The sequence below is a fragment of the Chrysochloris asiatica genome, unplaced genomic scaffold (genome assembly GCF_000296735.1).
Source record: "Chrysochloris asiatica unplaced genomic scaffold, ChrAsi1.0 scaffold00103, whole genome shotgun sequence".
Lineage (NCBI taxonomy): Eukaryota > Metazoa > Chordata > Mammalia > Afrosoricida > Chrysochloridae > Chrysochloris > Chrysochloris asiatica.
In genome coordinates this window covers 3,968,875-3,982,290 of record NW_006408621.1, presented here as the reverse complement: position 1 = coordinate 3,982,290, position 13,416 = coordinate 3,968,875, and the positions used below count along the sequence as shown (strand labels likewise).

General features: G+C 38.1%; 1 protein-coding gene across 1 annotated transcript in view; it reads right to left on the bottom strand.

Annotated features, from left to right (window-relative positions):
* Positions 1–13,416, bottom strand: part of MYOM1 (myomesin 1) — a 161,101-nt gene that overhangs the window by 103,049 nt on the left and 44,636 nt on the right. Inside the window, exons 11-13 of the mRNA XM_006867294.1 lie at positions 8,856–8,912; positions 5,648–5,772; positions 1,056–1,239 (exon numbers count right to left, since the gene is read on the bottom strand). Of these exons, the coding sequence (XP_006867356.1) occupies positions 1,056–1,239; positions 5,648–5,772; positions 8,856–8,912 (366 nt within the window). The remainder of the gene's footprint in view (positions 1–1,055; positions 1,240–5,647; positions 5,773–8,855; positions 8,913–13,416) is intronic.

Genomic DNA, 13,416 nt, shown 5'->3' with positions numbered 1-13,416 from the left:
GACCATAAAGTTGGTGGTTTAAACTCAACAGCTGCTCCTCAGAAACCCTATACAGAGTTGCTCTAAGTTGGAACCGACTCCATGGCATTTAACGACAACAATAGGGCTTTTGAAGCTGTACTCTTTGCAGGAGCAGAAAATCTCATCTTTCTCTTGCAGAGTGACTAGTGGGATCAAACAGCTGGCCTTGTTGTTTGTAGTCCAGTGCTTATTGTATGGAGCCACTGTACTCCCAAACATATATACTAAATATATAAGTGTACAGCAATATATACACATCTATCTAGTGTAGTGGTTACGAATCAGGCTGCTAACCTCACAGTCAGCAGTTCGAAACTACCAGCTGTTCCACAGGACAAAGATGAGCTTTCTGCTCCCATAAAGATTTACAGCCTCGGAAACCCTGTACAGGGTAGCTATGAGTCGGAACGGACTCCATGCCACATAACAACAACAACAGTCTCTCTCTATATGCAGTCGTGGTGCTGTGGGTTAATGCGCTAGACTGCAAAGTCGTTTGTACTGCACGGTGGTGGTTCAAGCTCAGCAGCTGCTCCTTGGAAACCCTATACAGGGTTGCTATGGGTTGGAATAGACTCGACAGCACTTAACAACAACTATCTATCTATCTAGATATATACAGGAGTCCTGTGATATATATATAGGTGTATACTGGAGACCCGGTGTGGCGCTGTGGGTTAATGCGCTGGACTGCAAAGTTGATTTGAACCGCAAGGTCGGTGGTTCAAACTCACCAGTTGCTCCTTGGAAACCCTATACAGGGTCGCTGTAGGTCTGAATCGACACTTAACAACAACAACAATAGATAAATACCAAACCCATTGCCATCTGGTTGATTTGGACTCAAATAGGACAGAGTAGAACTGCTCCGCAGTGTTTGAGATTATCCACTGCAGAGGAGCTGGTGGGTTTGAACAACCAACCTTGCAACTAGCAGCCCAATTCTTAATACACACACACATTGGATGGTTGTTTTGGAATTTTCCCTTGAGTTGAATTAAAATCAAGTTTACAGCTGCTTAATTTAGACTTACCAAGCTTGGCCCCTACCACAGTCACTTCCGTCGCTTCTGAAGGCTCCCCAATTCCAGCTGAATTAGAACAGCGGACCCGAAAGCAGTAGGATTTTCCTTCCGCTAAGTCGAACAGAGCAAAGCGGGGCGATTTCACTGGGAGCTCTGTGTTCACCCGCTGCCAGTTTTGCGACTCTGCTTCACACTGCACAGAGCAGGGGAAACCAATGAGAGCACAGTAGGGGCGGGGGGCGGGACTCGACGCCAGATAGTTCTAAGTTCTAGGTTTCAGTCAACAAAACTGCAACCTGCTAGGGAACTAGGCTGCAGAAGAAATTTGGAGAAAATGGTGTGACCATTCTGTCACCTCCATTGCCATCAAGTAGATGCTAACTCACGAGACCCTACAGGGCAGAGTAGAACCGTCCCACAGGATTTTCAAGGCTCAGGCTGTGAACCACAAGGTCAGCAGTTCGAAACTACCAGCTGTTCCGCGGGAGAAAGATGAGGCTTTCTGCTCCCGTAAAGATTGACAGCCTCGGAAACCCTGTGCAGGGTCGCTATGAGTCGGAACTGACTTCACGGCACATTGCAACAACAACAATCTTTATGGAAGTACATTGCCATATCTTTCTTCCATGGAGGCAAGTGGGTTTGAACACTCCGACCTTTGGTTAGCAGTCAAGCACTTTAACCATTGTGCCACCAGGGATCTTCTGATGTCATGTTGTTGTTAGGCACCATTGAGTCGTTTCCAACTCACAGTGAGCCTCTGCACAGCAGAACGAAACACTGTCCAGGCCTGAGCCATCCTCACAACTGTCAGGTTTAAGTCTACTGTATCTGCCACTGTGTCAGACCATCTTGTTGGGGTCTTCCTCTTCTCCAGGGACTGGTCCCTCCTGACATCATGGAATTGTCTAAATACAGCTTTATATTGTTGGATGATAAGCTACTTTAATGCTTCACTTCCTTGATTACTTAAATAAGATAATCGACCAATTTAAGAAAGTCCTTCATTTATTTTGAGGGTATTTTGTGGTCAGATACTTTTCTAATTCTTAGCACCCATCCATGTTCCTGTGTCTTTATCAACAAAGCAGGTAAAATTGGAAATAAAAGTATTTATCTTACCTCATGTTGTGGTTGTTAAAGTGCTGTCGAGTCGGTTTTGACTCATAGAGACCCTGTATAGGGTTTCCAAGGAGTAGTTGGTGGATTTGAACTGCTGACCATTCGGTTACCAGTCCAGTGCTGATCTTATAACACTATGCCAGGACTCCTACCTTACCTCATAGAGTTATTGTACAGATATAGAGTATTTAGAACAGCATCTGGCATATGGTAAACATGAGCTATTTTCATTCTTACTGAAGGAGACAGCTAGCAAACAATAAAGTGCTTGTCTCTGACATGGTCAGATTTTTTATGGGGAGAAACAAAGAAGGCAAGATATAGGACAGCTAAGGAAAATGGCTGGGGGCTCTGTAGGCCTTTGCATCAAAATCTCTTGTATAATATTGCACCACTGCATGCATGCCCTCACTGGTAGTCAGCCTGTAACTGACAGGCAAGTTCATGCAAATCCCAGGTCAGCTCTGGTGGGAAGGAGTGTCAGCTCCAGGTAACAGCACCGCCAAGCCAAGCTAGTTAGCATTCTGGGGATGGAAACTCCACAGACAAGTGAGGCATTTCCATTTAGAAAGGTGATCATGTTAGAAGTGATCATCAGAATTTACTTCAAACTTGAGCCCCATTTGGAATTCAGTGAACGCGCAGTGACATACTCCAGACTGCTTCAGGGTGATCTGTGAGTGTGCAGCAGGCCCTGGCCATGCCTCCCCCACTCACCCTGGATGATGCAAACTTTAATGGACTTGGCTGCTAACCAAAAGTTTGGAGTTTGAGTTTCCACAGAGGCACTTTGGAAGAAAGACCTGGTGATCTTCTTCCAAAAAATCAGCCATTGAAAACAATATGGAGTGCAGTTTATTCTGACCACGTGGGGTCAGCATGAGTCCGAGCAGCTATTGCTTTGATTTGGTTTTTCATTCTGTTCTAAGAGAGATGCTGGTGGAAGAATATTTAAATTTTAATCAGACTCACATGCATTTAGGTTGAGAGAAGTTGCAGTTTCATGGAGAAATTAGCTTATGTGACCAGAGGAAACGTTCAACAGAAACTAAAATTGACTCATTTGAAGAAAATGCCTCAGTCGTGGGTTTCTACTGTGTCATTATAATGGGAAAGATAGTAATTACTGTCACAGAACTTATTTAGGACGCTGCTCCTAGGAAGTCTTTCAAAGTGACTCGGTGGGGGTGTGTATTAAACACACCAGGAAGTGAACATTTATCTATGACTATTTTTACCCTGTATTTAAAAACAAACAATAAAAAGACAGTGCTGAAATGCTCTAGTTAAATTCTATTTGAAGCTAATATGTAGAAAACAAAAATTAATACAAATTCTTCCCATTATTTTGGTAAAACCAGACTCTCTTGGAAGATGTCCATTTTGTACATTGAAGAGAGGATGCATTTATTGTTATCAATTTGCTATGGGTAAGAGGGCAGTGAGGAATTACCTCCAAGACATGAATTAAGTGTCTTTGTTAAGGAAAAGTAATTAATAAAGGGAGGCCACAGACCCTAACACTTTTAGCTCCAGTTTCATTTCCTCAAGAGTCTCTGATTTCAAATAATTAAAAAGCCATAAAGATATTTTCATGCTGTTTTTATGTTGTTACTTAATGCAGATGTTTGCTTACACCTACGCACCTAGGTTATCTATTTTTTTGCCATAAATGTCATATAATGTGTAGTGTCAGGAAATTGTTCAGAAATTGATAATCAGAATAGCATTTAGGAAAACGAATTGCGCTCCATTATACTTTTGCAAAAAATTGGGCATTTTCTATGATTTTGCTATGAGAAGAAAGTGTAAAGATACCTTATCATGATACTATACAATTCTGTTTTTAAAATGCTACAAGAGCCCAAACATTCGTTTTGTTTGTTGGTATTTAAAAAAGATAGTGTGTATCCGACAATAAAGAAGTAAATTTTCTTAAAAATAAGCTTACTTTTGTTTTGATTTTTCAATTATATCTTAATCAAGATTTTCGTAAGCAAATTCTCTTTAAATGCTCTTTTTCCAGAAGCAATTATTCCTGTTAGCAAATGACTTCTTGTGGCCCTCAGATACTGCGCCATAATTTGCAGCTGGATCAAATAATTTCCTTTCCAGTCTTGGCTCTTCTCCACTTGCTGGGCATTAAATTCACCAACTACTCCTCAGAAATCCTATCCAGCGTGGCTGTGAGTTGGAACTGGCTCGATGCCACTTAACAACAACAATAATCCTTCCTTCACTAAATCTAGCAATGTATGGAGATTTACATGTAATTCTTATCCATGTCACAAATCCTAGACCTTCATTGCCAGCTCTCCTCTCTGATGCTTTAGTCCTTGTTATCATTATAAGATGTTTGAGAGAAAGAAATGGATCATCAGAATTCTCTTTAAACTCAGTTCAGAAAACCAATCTGGAATTCAGTTAGACTTCAGTAATATACTCCAAGCTCTGTCAGGGTGTTCTGTGAGTGTGCAGTGGGCCCTGATCAAGTCTCCTCTACTCATAAATACCTTGGAAGGAGCTCTGAAAGTATAGTGGTTACGGATCAGTCTGCGAACCTCAAGGTCAGCAGTTTGAAACTACCAGCCGTTCTGCAGGAGAAAGATGAGGCTTTCTGCTCCCATAAAGATTTACAACCTTGGAAGCCCTATACAGGGTCGCTGTGGGTCGGAACCAACTCGATGGTACTTAACAACAACAACAGTTCTATAATCCCTGATCCCACTCTACTATCTACTAAGTTTCTTTAAAAAACAAAACAAAACAAAACCATTGTCAAATGGACCACCTGGAATTTCAGGACCCTTCTCTTGTTGTTAAGTACCAGGGAGAATTGGTATGTTTTGTTCTCTTGTCTTAGCCAGTAAGTTGTTGCTAAGTTCTGTCGAGTTGGTTCTGACTCATAGCAACCCTGTATAGGGTTTCCAAGGAGTAGCTGGTGAGCTTGAATCACCAACCTTGTGGTTCAAACCGGCCTTGCAGTCTGGCACATTAACCCACAGTGCCACACCAGGACTCTCTTCTTGCAAAGGCTGTGACTTGGGGGTCTGTGGACCTCTGTCTATGGATGAGTCTCAGGGATCCATAAACTCTCTGAACTTTCAGGCAAAGTTCTGTGTGGTATACATTTTCAGAGGAATAGAGTTCATAGAAGTTAGCTCTGGTAGCGTAGTGGTTACGAATCGGGCTGCGAACCTTAAGGTCAGCGGTTTGAAACTACCAGCTACTCCGCGGGAGAAAGATCAGGCTTTCTACTCTCGTAAAGATTTACACGCTTGGAAACCCTGTACAGGGTCGCTATGGGTCGGAACCGACTCGACGGCACTTAACAACAACAACAACAACAACAAGGCTTTAAAGAATCGAGGGCCATCCTCCCTTTTCCTCCCTCCCATAAATGTAACCTCTACCACTTTCAAGAAATGTTTTAGAAATGGCTTCAGGTATGTGCGTATATGTTGATCGTAGAATCTTACCTTTTCAATGAAATACGTAATGCCCTCATGACCACGCTGGCCAGGGGGTTTCCAGCTGAGCACAACGTAGCTCGGAGTGGTCTCATTCACAGAGAGGTCTGTGGGGGCCCCAGGAATAATACCCTCTGAAATAGAAAATCAAGAAGAGTACATTCTGTGTAACCCAGGGTACCCAGAGAGTCACAGGATACATCTATGTAGGAAGTTAGCTATTGTTCCACAATATTATGAAGTATCATGTCTCTAAATTCTTCCCTTAAAAGTTGTTCATTCATTGAAATGCTATCTGAGGTCAGAGAAAAGAATCACACAATCAGACTAGGAAGAACACTCCTCAAAGCTCTCCCAATGCCTAAAATAGTTCATGTTCCCATTAGCCAGAATAGAAGATTTCCTAAGTATTCAGAACTTTGAAGGTGGCCACAGTATCTCAAACTAAAGGCTGCTCTGACCCCTCTTAACAAAAGCAAGCCTTGAAAGGATCCAATTGTTTCCAGCTAACCTGAGTTTCAGAACAAAGCTACAAAAGAAAACACAAAAATATCTAGCATCCAACAATGTAAACAATGTAAAACTAAAAATATCTGGCATCCTATAACAAAATTCCACATAGGAAAAGAAGAAAAAAAATCCATAATGAGGAAAAATCAATTAATATAAAAACCAGAAATATAGATGATATTTCTGAATATAGATGATATTCAGAAATACAGATGACACAGATGATAGAAGGAGTAAACAAGAACATAAAAAGTTATTGTATTCAGTATGTTAAAGATAGTAAAGATTGAACATGTTAAGACATGGAATATATAAAATGATCCAAATTGAATGTTTAAAGATGAAAACTACAAAGTCAAGGATGAAATGCAGATTAAATCCTTAAGAAGAAAAGACTAGTAAACTTAATTACATAGCAATAGAAACCATCCAAAATGAAACAGAAAGAAAACAAAATTGAATATGTTTAAAAGCTTTCCACAAAGTAAACTCCAGGCCTAGATTTTCTACTGTGAATGCTAATAAACATTAAAAGAAGAAATATCAATAATTCTAGACAAACTCTTGCAGAAAATTGAAATAAAAATACTTTACAACTCATTCAATGAGACCTGATTTGGTACTACCCTGACACTAAAACCAAAGCAAAATGTCACAAGAGAACAATAAAGACCAATAGTCCTTATGAATACCCAGACAAATATTCTTAACAAAATTTTAACAAGGAAACTATCATAATATATAAAAAGGATAATACAGCATTTCTAAATAAGGTTTATTCCAGGAATGCAAGATAAAAATCAATCCATGTCTTTATCATGTTAATTAAAAAAGAAAAGTCATCTGATCATATCAAAAGATCCAGAAAAGAATTTGACAAACTCTAACATCCATTCTTGGTAAAAACTCTAGCAAGTTAGGATTAGAAGGAACTTCCTTCAAACTGATAAAGGATATCTATAAAAACTGACAGTTAATGCTTAGATAAGTTCATCTTAATAGTGAAAGACTGTGACAGAATTAATAAATTAGCTATGCAAGATGGCAGGATATAAGATCAATATAGAATGACAATTGAATGTCTACATACCAACATAAAAATATAAATGAAATTAAAAGCAATACCATTTATAATAGCATTAAAAATATGAAATTCCTAAAGTGAAATATGATTTTAAAAAAATCAAAATCTGTATTCTACTAAAATGACTAAACATTTGTTGAGAGAGACATTAAAAAAACTTAATTAAATAAAAAGATATACAATATTCATGAACTGGAAGACTCATTGTTAATATGTCAATTTGCTTCAAATTGATCCTTAGATCTCAACAGCCATTTTGTGGAAATTGATAAGTTGGCTTTAAAATTTATATGGAAATACTAAGACTTAGAATAGCCTAAACAACTTTGAAATACAACAAGATTATAGGATTTATACTATCTGATTTCAAGACTTATCAAGTTTTTAACAAACAAAATAAACATAATTTATAAAAGCTACAATAACCAAGACAGTGTGGAAATGGTGTAAAGAAAACCAAACCGATCAATGAGACACAACAGAGATTCTAGAAATACATCCAAGGATATATAATCAATTGATTTTGGCAAAGGTGCCAAAGCAATTCAATGGGGAAAGGATGATTTTTTTAACAGATATTACTGGAACAATATCTGTTGACTCTTATTTCACACAACATACAAAAAATGTACTTGAAATGGGTCTTAAACTGAAATGTACCAGCTAAAGCTATAAAACTTCCTGGAGAAAACAAAATATCTTAGTCAAAGATGTCAAATATAACGCAAATTGGCAAATAAGTAAATTAGCAAATGCTCAATATTGCTAGCCATTAGGAAAATGAACATTTAAACCACAAAGAAATACCACCACATATGCAACTAGAGGGGCTAACATTAAAAAACTGACCATTCTAAGTACTGGTGACAATGTGTAGCTACTGGAACTCTATACGCTGTTGGTGATAATGTAGAACCATACAATTATTTTACAACATAGTTTGGCTCTTTCTTGAATTAAAAAAAAAAAAAAATCAAACATATACCTACCATATAACCTACCCATTCAACTCCTGGTATGTATCCAAGAGAAATGGAAGCATATGTCCACATTAGCATATAAGAATGTTTATGGGAAGTTTCAATAGTGAATGAATAAATAAATTGGAATGAACTGGTGCTACATATATCAACATGGATGAATCTAAAAAAATAGTTATGCCAAGTGAAATAAACTAGACAAAAAATACATACTGTATGGTTTCATTTATCGAAAATACTAGAAAATAGCAAACTAAATCTATAATGACAGAAAGCAGATGAATGGTGACCTGGAGAAGGGAGAGAGAGTGGGAGGGAGGAATTACAATGGGACACAAAGATGTTTCAGAGCTAATGGATGAATTTGTTCTTTTGACCATGATGATGGTTTCAGAGGTGTACATATATGCAAAATGCATCAAATTATATACTTTACATACATGTCATTTATTGTGTGACAATAATAACTCAATAAAGTTGAGATTCTCAGACTAAATGCTACTTCATGATCTTCCAATATTTCCTTTGACTTAGAATGCTCTCACCAAATACCTTAAATAATATCCACTGTTCCTTTGACAATACGACTAACCGATAGAGCAAAGACATATGCAATAGTATCTGGGAAAGCCGTAGCTTTTACCTGCAGGTTCCTCTTCAGTGACAATGATCTGCCCAGTCCAGGGTGCTGAAGGGCGACCTGAACAAAGAACAAAGAAAAATCTAAAGACAGCAAGCCTTCAGTTAAGCTGCTAAAACTGCACTCACAAATAGATAAACGGTCCAGATTAGTCAGAACTGGGCTTGCTTCTCTTTACGCATTTTCTTCATGAGCCTTATTGAGTATGCATAGTTGGAGACATGGTCTCTGTCCGCAAGGAACTCACAATTTGCTTAGTTGGTTACGACTGAAGCAATTCTGACTCATGATGACAATTCCATGTGTGTCACAGTAGGACTGTGCTCCAAACATTCTTCAGTGACTGAGTTTTCAAAGGTAGATTGTTAGGCCTTTGTCCTGAGGCATCTCTGGGAGGACACAAATCGCCAGCCTTAGGTTAGCAGCCAACCACAGTAACTAGGCACCACTTTGGGAACCCCTACAGTTTTCTATTGTTGTTGTTAAGTGCCGCCAAGTTGGCTCTGACTCATAATGACCCTGTAAGGGTTTCTGAGGAGCAGCTGGTGGGTTGGAACTGCTGACCTTGATGTTAGCAGACCAGTGTTTATTTGACTGAACTGATTTGATTGGCTCTTTTTTGTTTTCTAGAATTGTCCTTTCACAACATAAGAAAAAACCCTGTGTTCATAACTGTAGGAGATAAAATATATATATATATCCTGAAATATGTAAGCTTTCTAGTTCCTTCTTATGATGCAGCATGTATTTGGAAAAGATGTTTCTAGAACAATTGTAAGCTCAGTAGGTGCCGTAATGAGGATGAAAGAGGAGACAGACTCAGCTCAGGCAGAAAGCTCAGTGACAGCAATTTTTCTCTATTACATTTTGAAAAGTGTTATCTACAAAGGAAACCAATTTGGATCCTGAGTAAGAAACAAGGATGAGACAGACAGTATACAGTTAAAGAGGAAATTCATTTCCACGATCCCATAGACATCAGAAAGAGAACAGTTCAACTCCTGTTTTAAACAAAGACTTTTTCACTTTTCACTCGAGTTTGTGCAAATAAAGAAAGTTGACAAATCAGATAACTTATTTTCAATGCAAACAAATGTTATTTTCACCAGAATTCATTAAAGAGGAGTAAGGTGAGATTACATGATAAAATTTGAAAGTTTAAGAAAGTCTGATAAAATGATTGGAGAACAATCAGGGAGACTGATTGGGCATGTCTCCAGGAAAAGTAAGGCATTTGTTTAGAGTCTGGTGATGGCGCTACATGCAACTCAAGTAAACAATAACACTGTGTATACAATGTAGACAATATTCTTCAACTAGAATGGTTTTGCTCCCCAGCCATGTCTGGACACATTTTTAGTTGTCATAACCATGGAGTTGTTACTGACATTTAGTAAGTAGAAGCCAGAGGTGTTGCTAACATTTCACAATGCACAGGAAAGTACCCTTGAAAGAGAGTTACACAAATATTAGTAGTGCTGAAGTTGAGAAATCTAGTATAGATTGAAGGGTTAATTTTCAACAAATCTGTTAGTATGTTTTTTGTGGTGATTCTTATTAGGGATTCACCACTTGTCTGTCAGTTTGTTGTACACTGGTGGCTTGCATGTTGCTGTGATGCTGGAAAGTATACCACCAGTATTTCAAATGACATCAGGATTAACCACAGTGGACAAGTTTGAGCAGAGCTTCCTGACTAAGAAGGAGAACCTGGCAATATACTTCTGAAAAAATTGGCCATGAAAATCTTATAAATAGCAATGGAAGGTTGTCTGGTATAGTGCCAGAAGATATGCCCCTCACTGAGGATGAGCTGCCTCCTCAAGGTACAGCTGACCTGAATGATGTGGATGGAGTTAAATTTTTGAGACCTTCATTTGCTGATACGAGATAATTCAAAATGAGAAAAAAACAGCTGCAAACATCCATTAATAACTGGAATGTAGAATTGTGAAATATGAATCTAGGAAAATTAGAATTTCTCAAAAAAGAAATGGAATGTTCCATATTTGTACCCATTCCAAAGAGAGGTGAACCAATGGAATGTGGAAATCATCAGACAATGCCATTAATATTACATACAAGTACATTTTGCTAAAGGTAATTTTAAAAACGGTTGTAACAGTACATTGACAGAGGTTCAAGCTGGATTCAGATGAGGATGTGGAACAAGAGACATCATTACTGATGTCAGATGGATCTCTGTTGCAAGCAGAGAATACCAGAAAGATGTTTACCTGTGCTTTATTTATTATGCAAAGACTTTTGATTGTGTGGATCGTGACAAGATATGGACAACATTGCAGAGAATGAGTATTCTGGAAAACTTAATTGTTGCTTAATTGTGAGGAACCTGTTCATAGACCAAGAAGCAGTCGTTAGAACAGAACAAGGGGACACCGAATGGTTTAAAATTAGGAAAGGTGTGTGGCAGGGTTGTATTCTTTCACCATGATTATTCAATTTATATGCAAATAATCTGAGAAGCTGGATTATATGAAGAAGAAAGAGGCATCAGGATTGGAGGAAGGCTCATTAACAACTTGTAGTATGCAGATGATACAATCTTGCTTGCTAGAAGTAAAGAGGACTTAAAATACTTACTGATGAAGATCAAAGACCACAGCCTTCAGTATGGGTTTACATTTCAATGTAAAGAAAACAAATATCCTCACCGCTGGACCAATAAATAGCATCATTATAAATGGAGAAAAGATTAACATTGTCAAAGACTTTATTTTGCTCATATCAACCATCAATACTCACGGAAGCAGCAGTCAAGAAATCAAACGGTGTATTGCATTGGGCAAATTTGTTGCACAAGAGCAAAGATATCAGTTTGAGGACTAAGGCGCACCTGACCCAAGCCATAGTATTTTCAATAGTCTCATATGAAAATTGGACAATGAATAAGGAAGACTGTAATAGAATTGATGCATTTGAGTTATGGTATTGGAGGAGAATGTTACAACAATAATGAACTGCTAGAAAAATAAACGAATGTATGTTGGAAGAAGTACAGCCAGAATACCCCTTAGAAGCTAGGATGGGCAGACTTTGCCACTCATGTATTATCAGGAGGGACCAGTCCCTGGAGAAGGACATCATGCTTGGTAAAGTGAAAGTTCAGTGAAAAAGAGGACTACGCCAATGGATGGATTTGCCCAGTAGCAGCAGCAATGGGCTCAAGCGTAGAAACAATTGTTAAGGTGGTAAAGGACTGGGCAGTGTTTCGTTCTGGTGTGCATAAGGTCGCTTTGAGTTGGTACTGACTTGACAGCATCTAACAACAACAATAACAACAAAACCATCTTATTTAGTCTGAAACTGATCAAATAAGCAATTAAGCTGGATTGTTAATTACTCATTATTGGGATACAAAAGTTGGAAACAAAGAAGGATCTGAAGTTGGAAAATACAGCATGGTGATAGAAGTAACCCTGGAGATCACATGATAGACTTTTTTTTTTAAAGTTTTTATTGTAAATTATGTGGGTTTACATGGGAGAACATCAGTTTTACATTTATCCTATTGTATTCTGTTTCATTGTAATGATTACAATCCCTCCATGCAATATGATAGAATTTTGCAAGACAATTTACCCATTGCAAATATCTTGTTTCAATAACATAAATTGATGGGATACATAGGAATCAAATCCACTGCATCTATGCAAAGAGATACTTCTGCTGCTGCTGCACGTCATTGAGTTAGTTCCGAATCATAGCAACCCTGTGTAGGGTTTCTGAGGCTGCAAATCTTGATGGGAGCAGAAAACCTCATCTGTTTCCCAAAAAGCAGTTGGTGGATTTGAATTGCTGACCTTGTGGTTAGCAGCTCAATTCATAACTCAGTATGTTACTCGGGCTCCTTCTGATAGAGATGATAGAGAAGCTGAATATCATCAGTCAGAACACAGAACGAGGCTATTAATTACTTAATGACTGTGGAACAAACCATTAATTACTTACATGCAAGTTCAAGGTGAAGCAGAAGAAAATTAAAACAAGTCCACGAGAACCTAAGTATGACCTTGAACATATTTCATCTGAACTTAGAGACCATCTCAAGAACAGATTTGATGAATTGAACACTAATGACCAAAGACCTGTAGGATGACATTGTAGGACGACATCAAGGACATCATACATAAAGAAAGCAAAAGGTCATTAAAAAGACAGGAAAGAAAGAAAAGACCAAATGGATGTCAGAAAAACAGAAATTTGCTCTTGAACATAGAGTAGTTAAAGTGAATGAAATAAATGATGAAGTAAAGAAATGAGCTAGAGACATAAAAGGGCAGTTCAGAATACAAAATAAAGTATTGTAATGATATGCAAAGACTTGGAATAATAAAAAAAAAAAGGTAGTGAGTAATTGTTATCATGACTAATTGCAACTGTCACAATTGTAAAGGTAGAAGTTTTGTAATGAAAACAGGGGAGTTGTTAATTTTACAGTCCAGAAACAAAGGACCCTAGGATCATCAAGGGAGAAAATGACAAGTGGAATGCGAGACCTTATCCAGAGAAGCAGCAACACCAGAGATGGAGGCAAAGATGG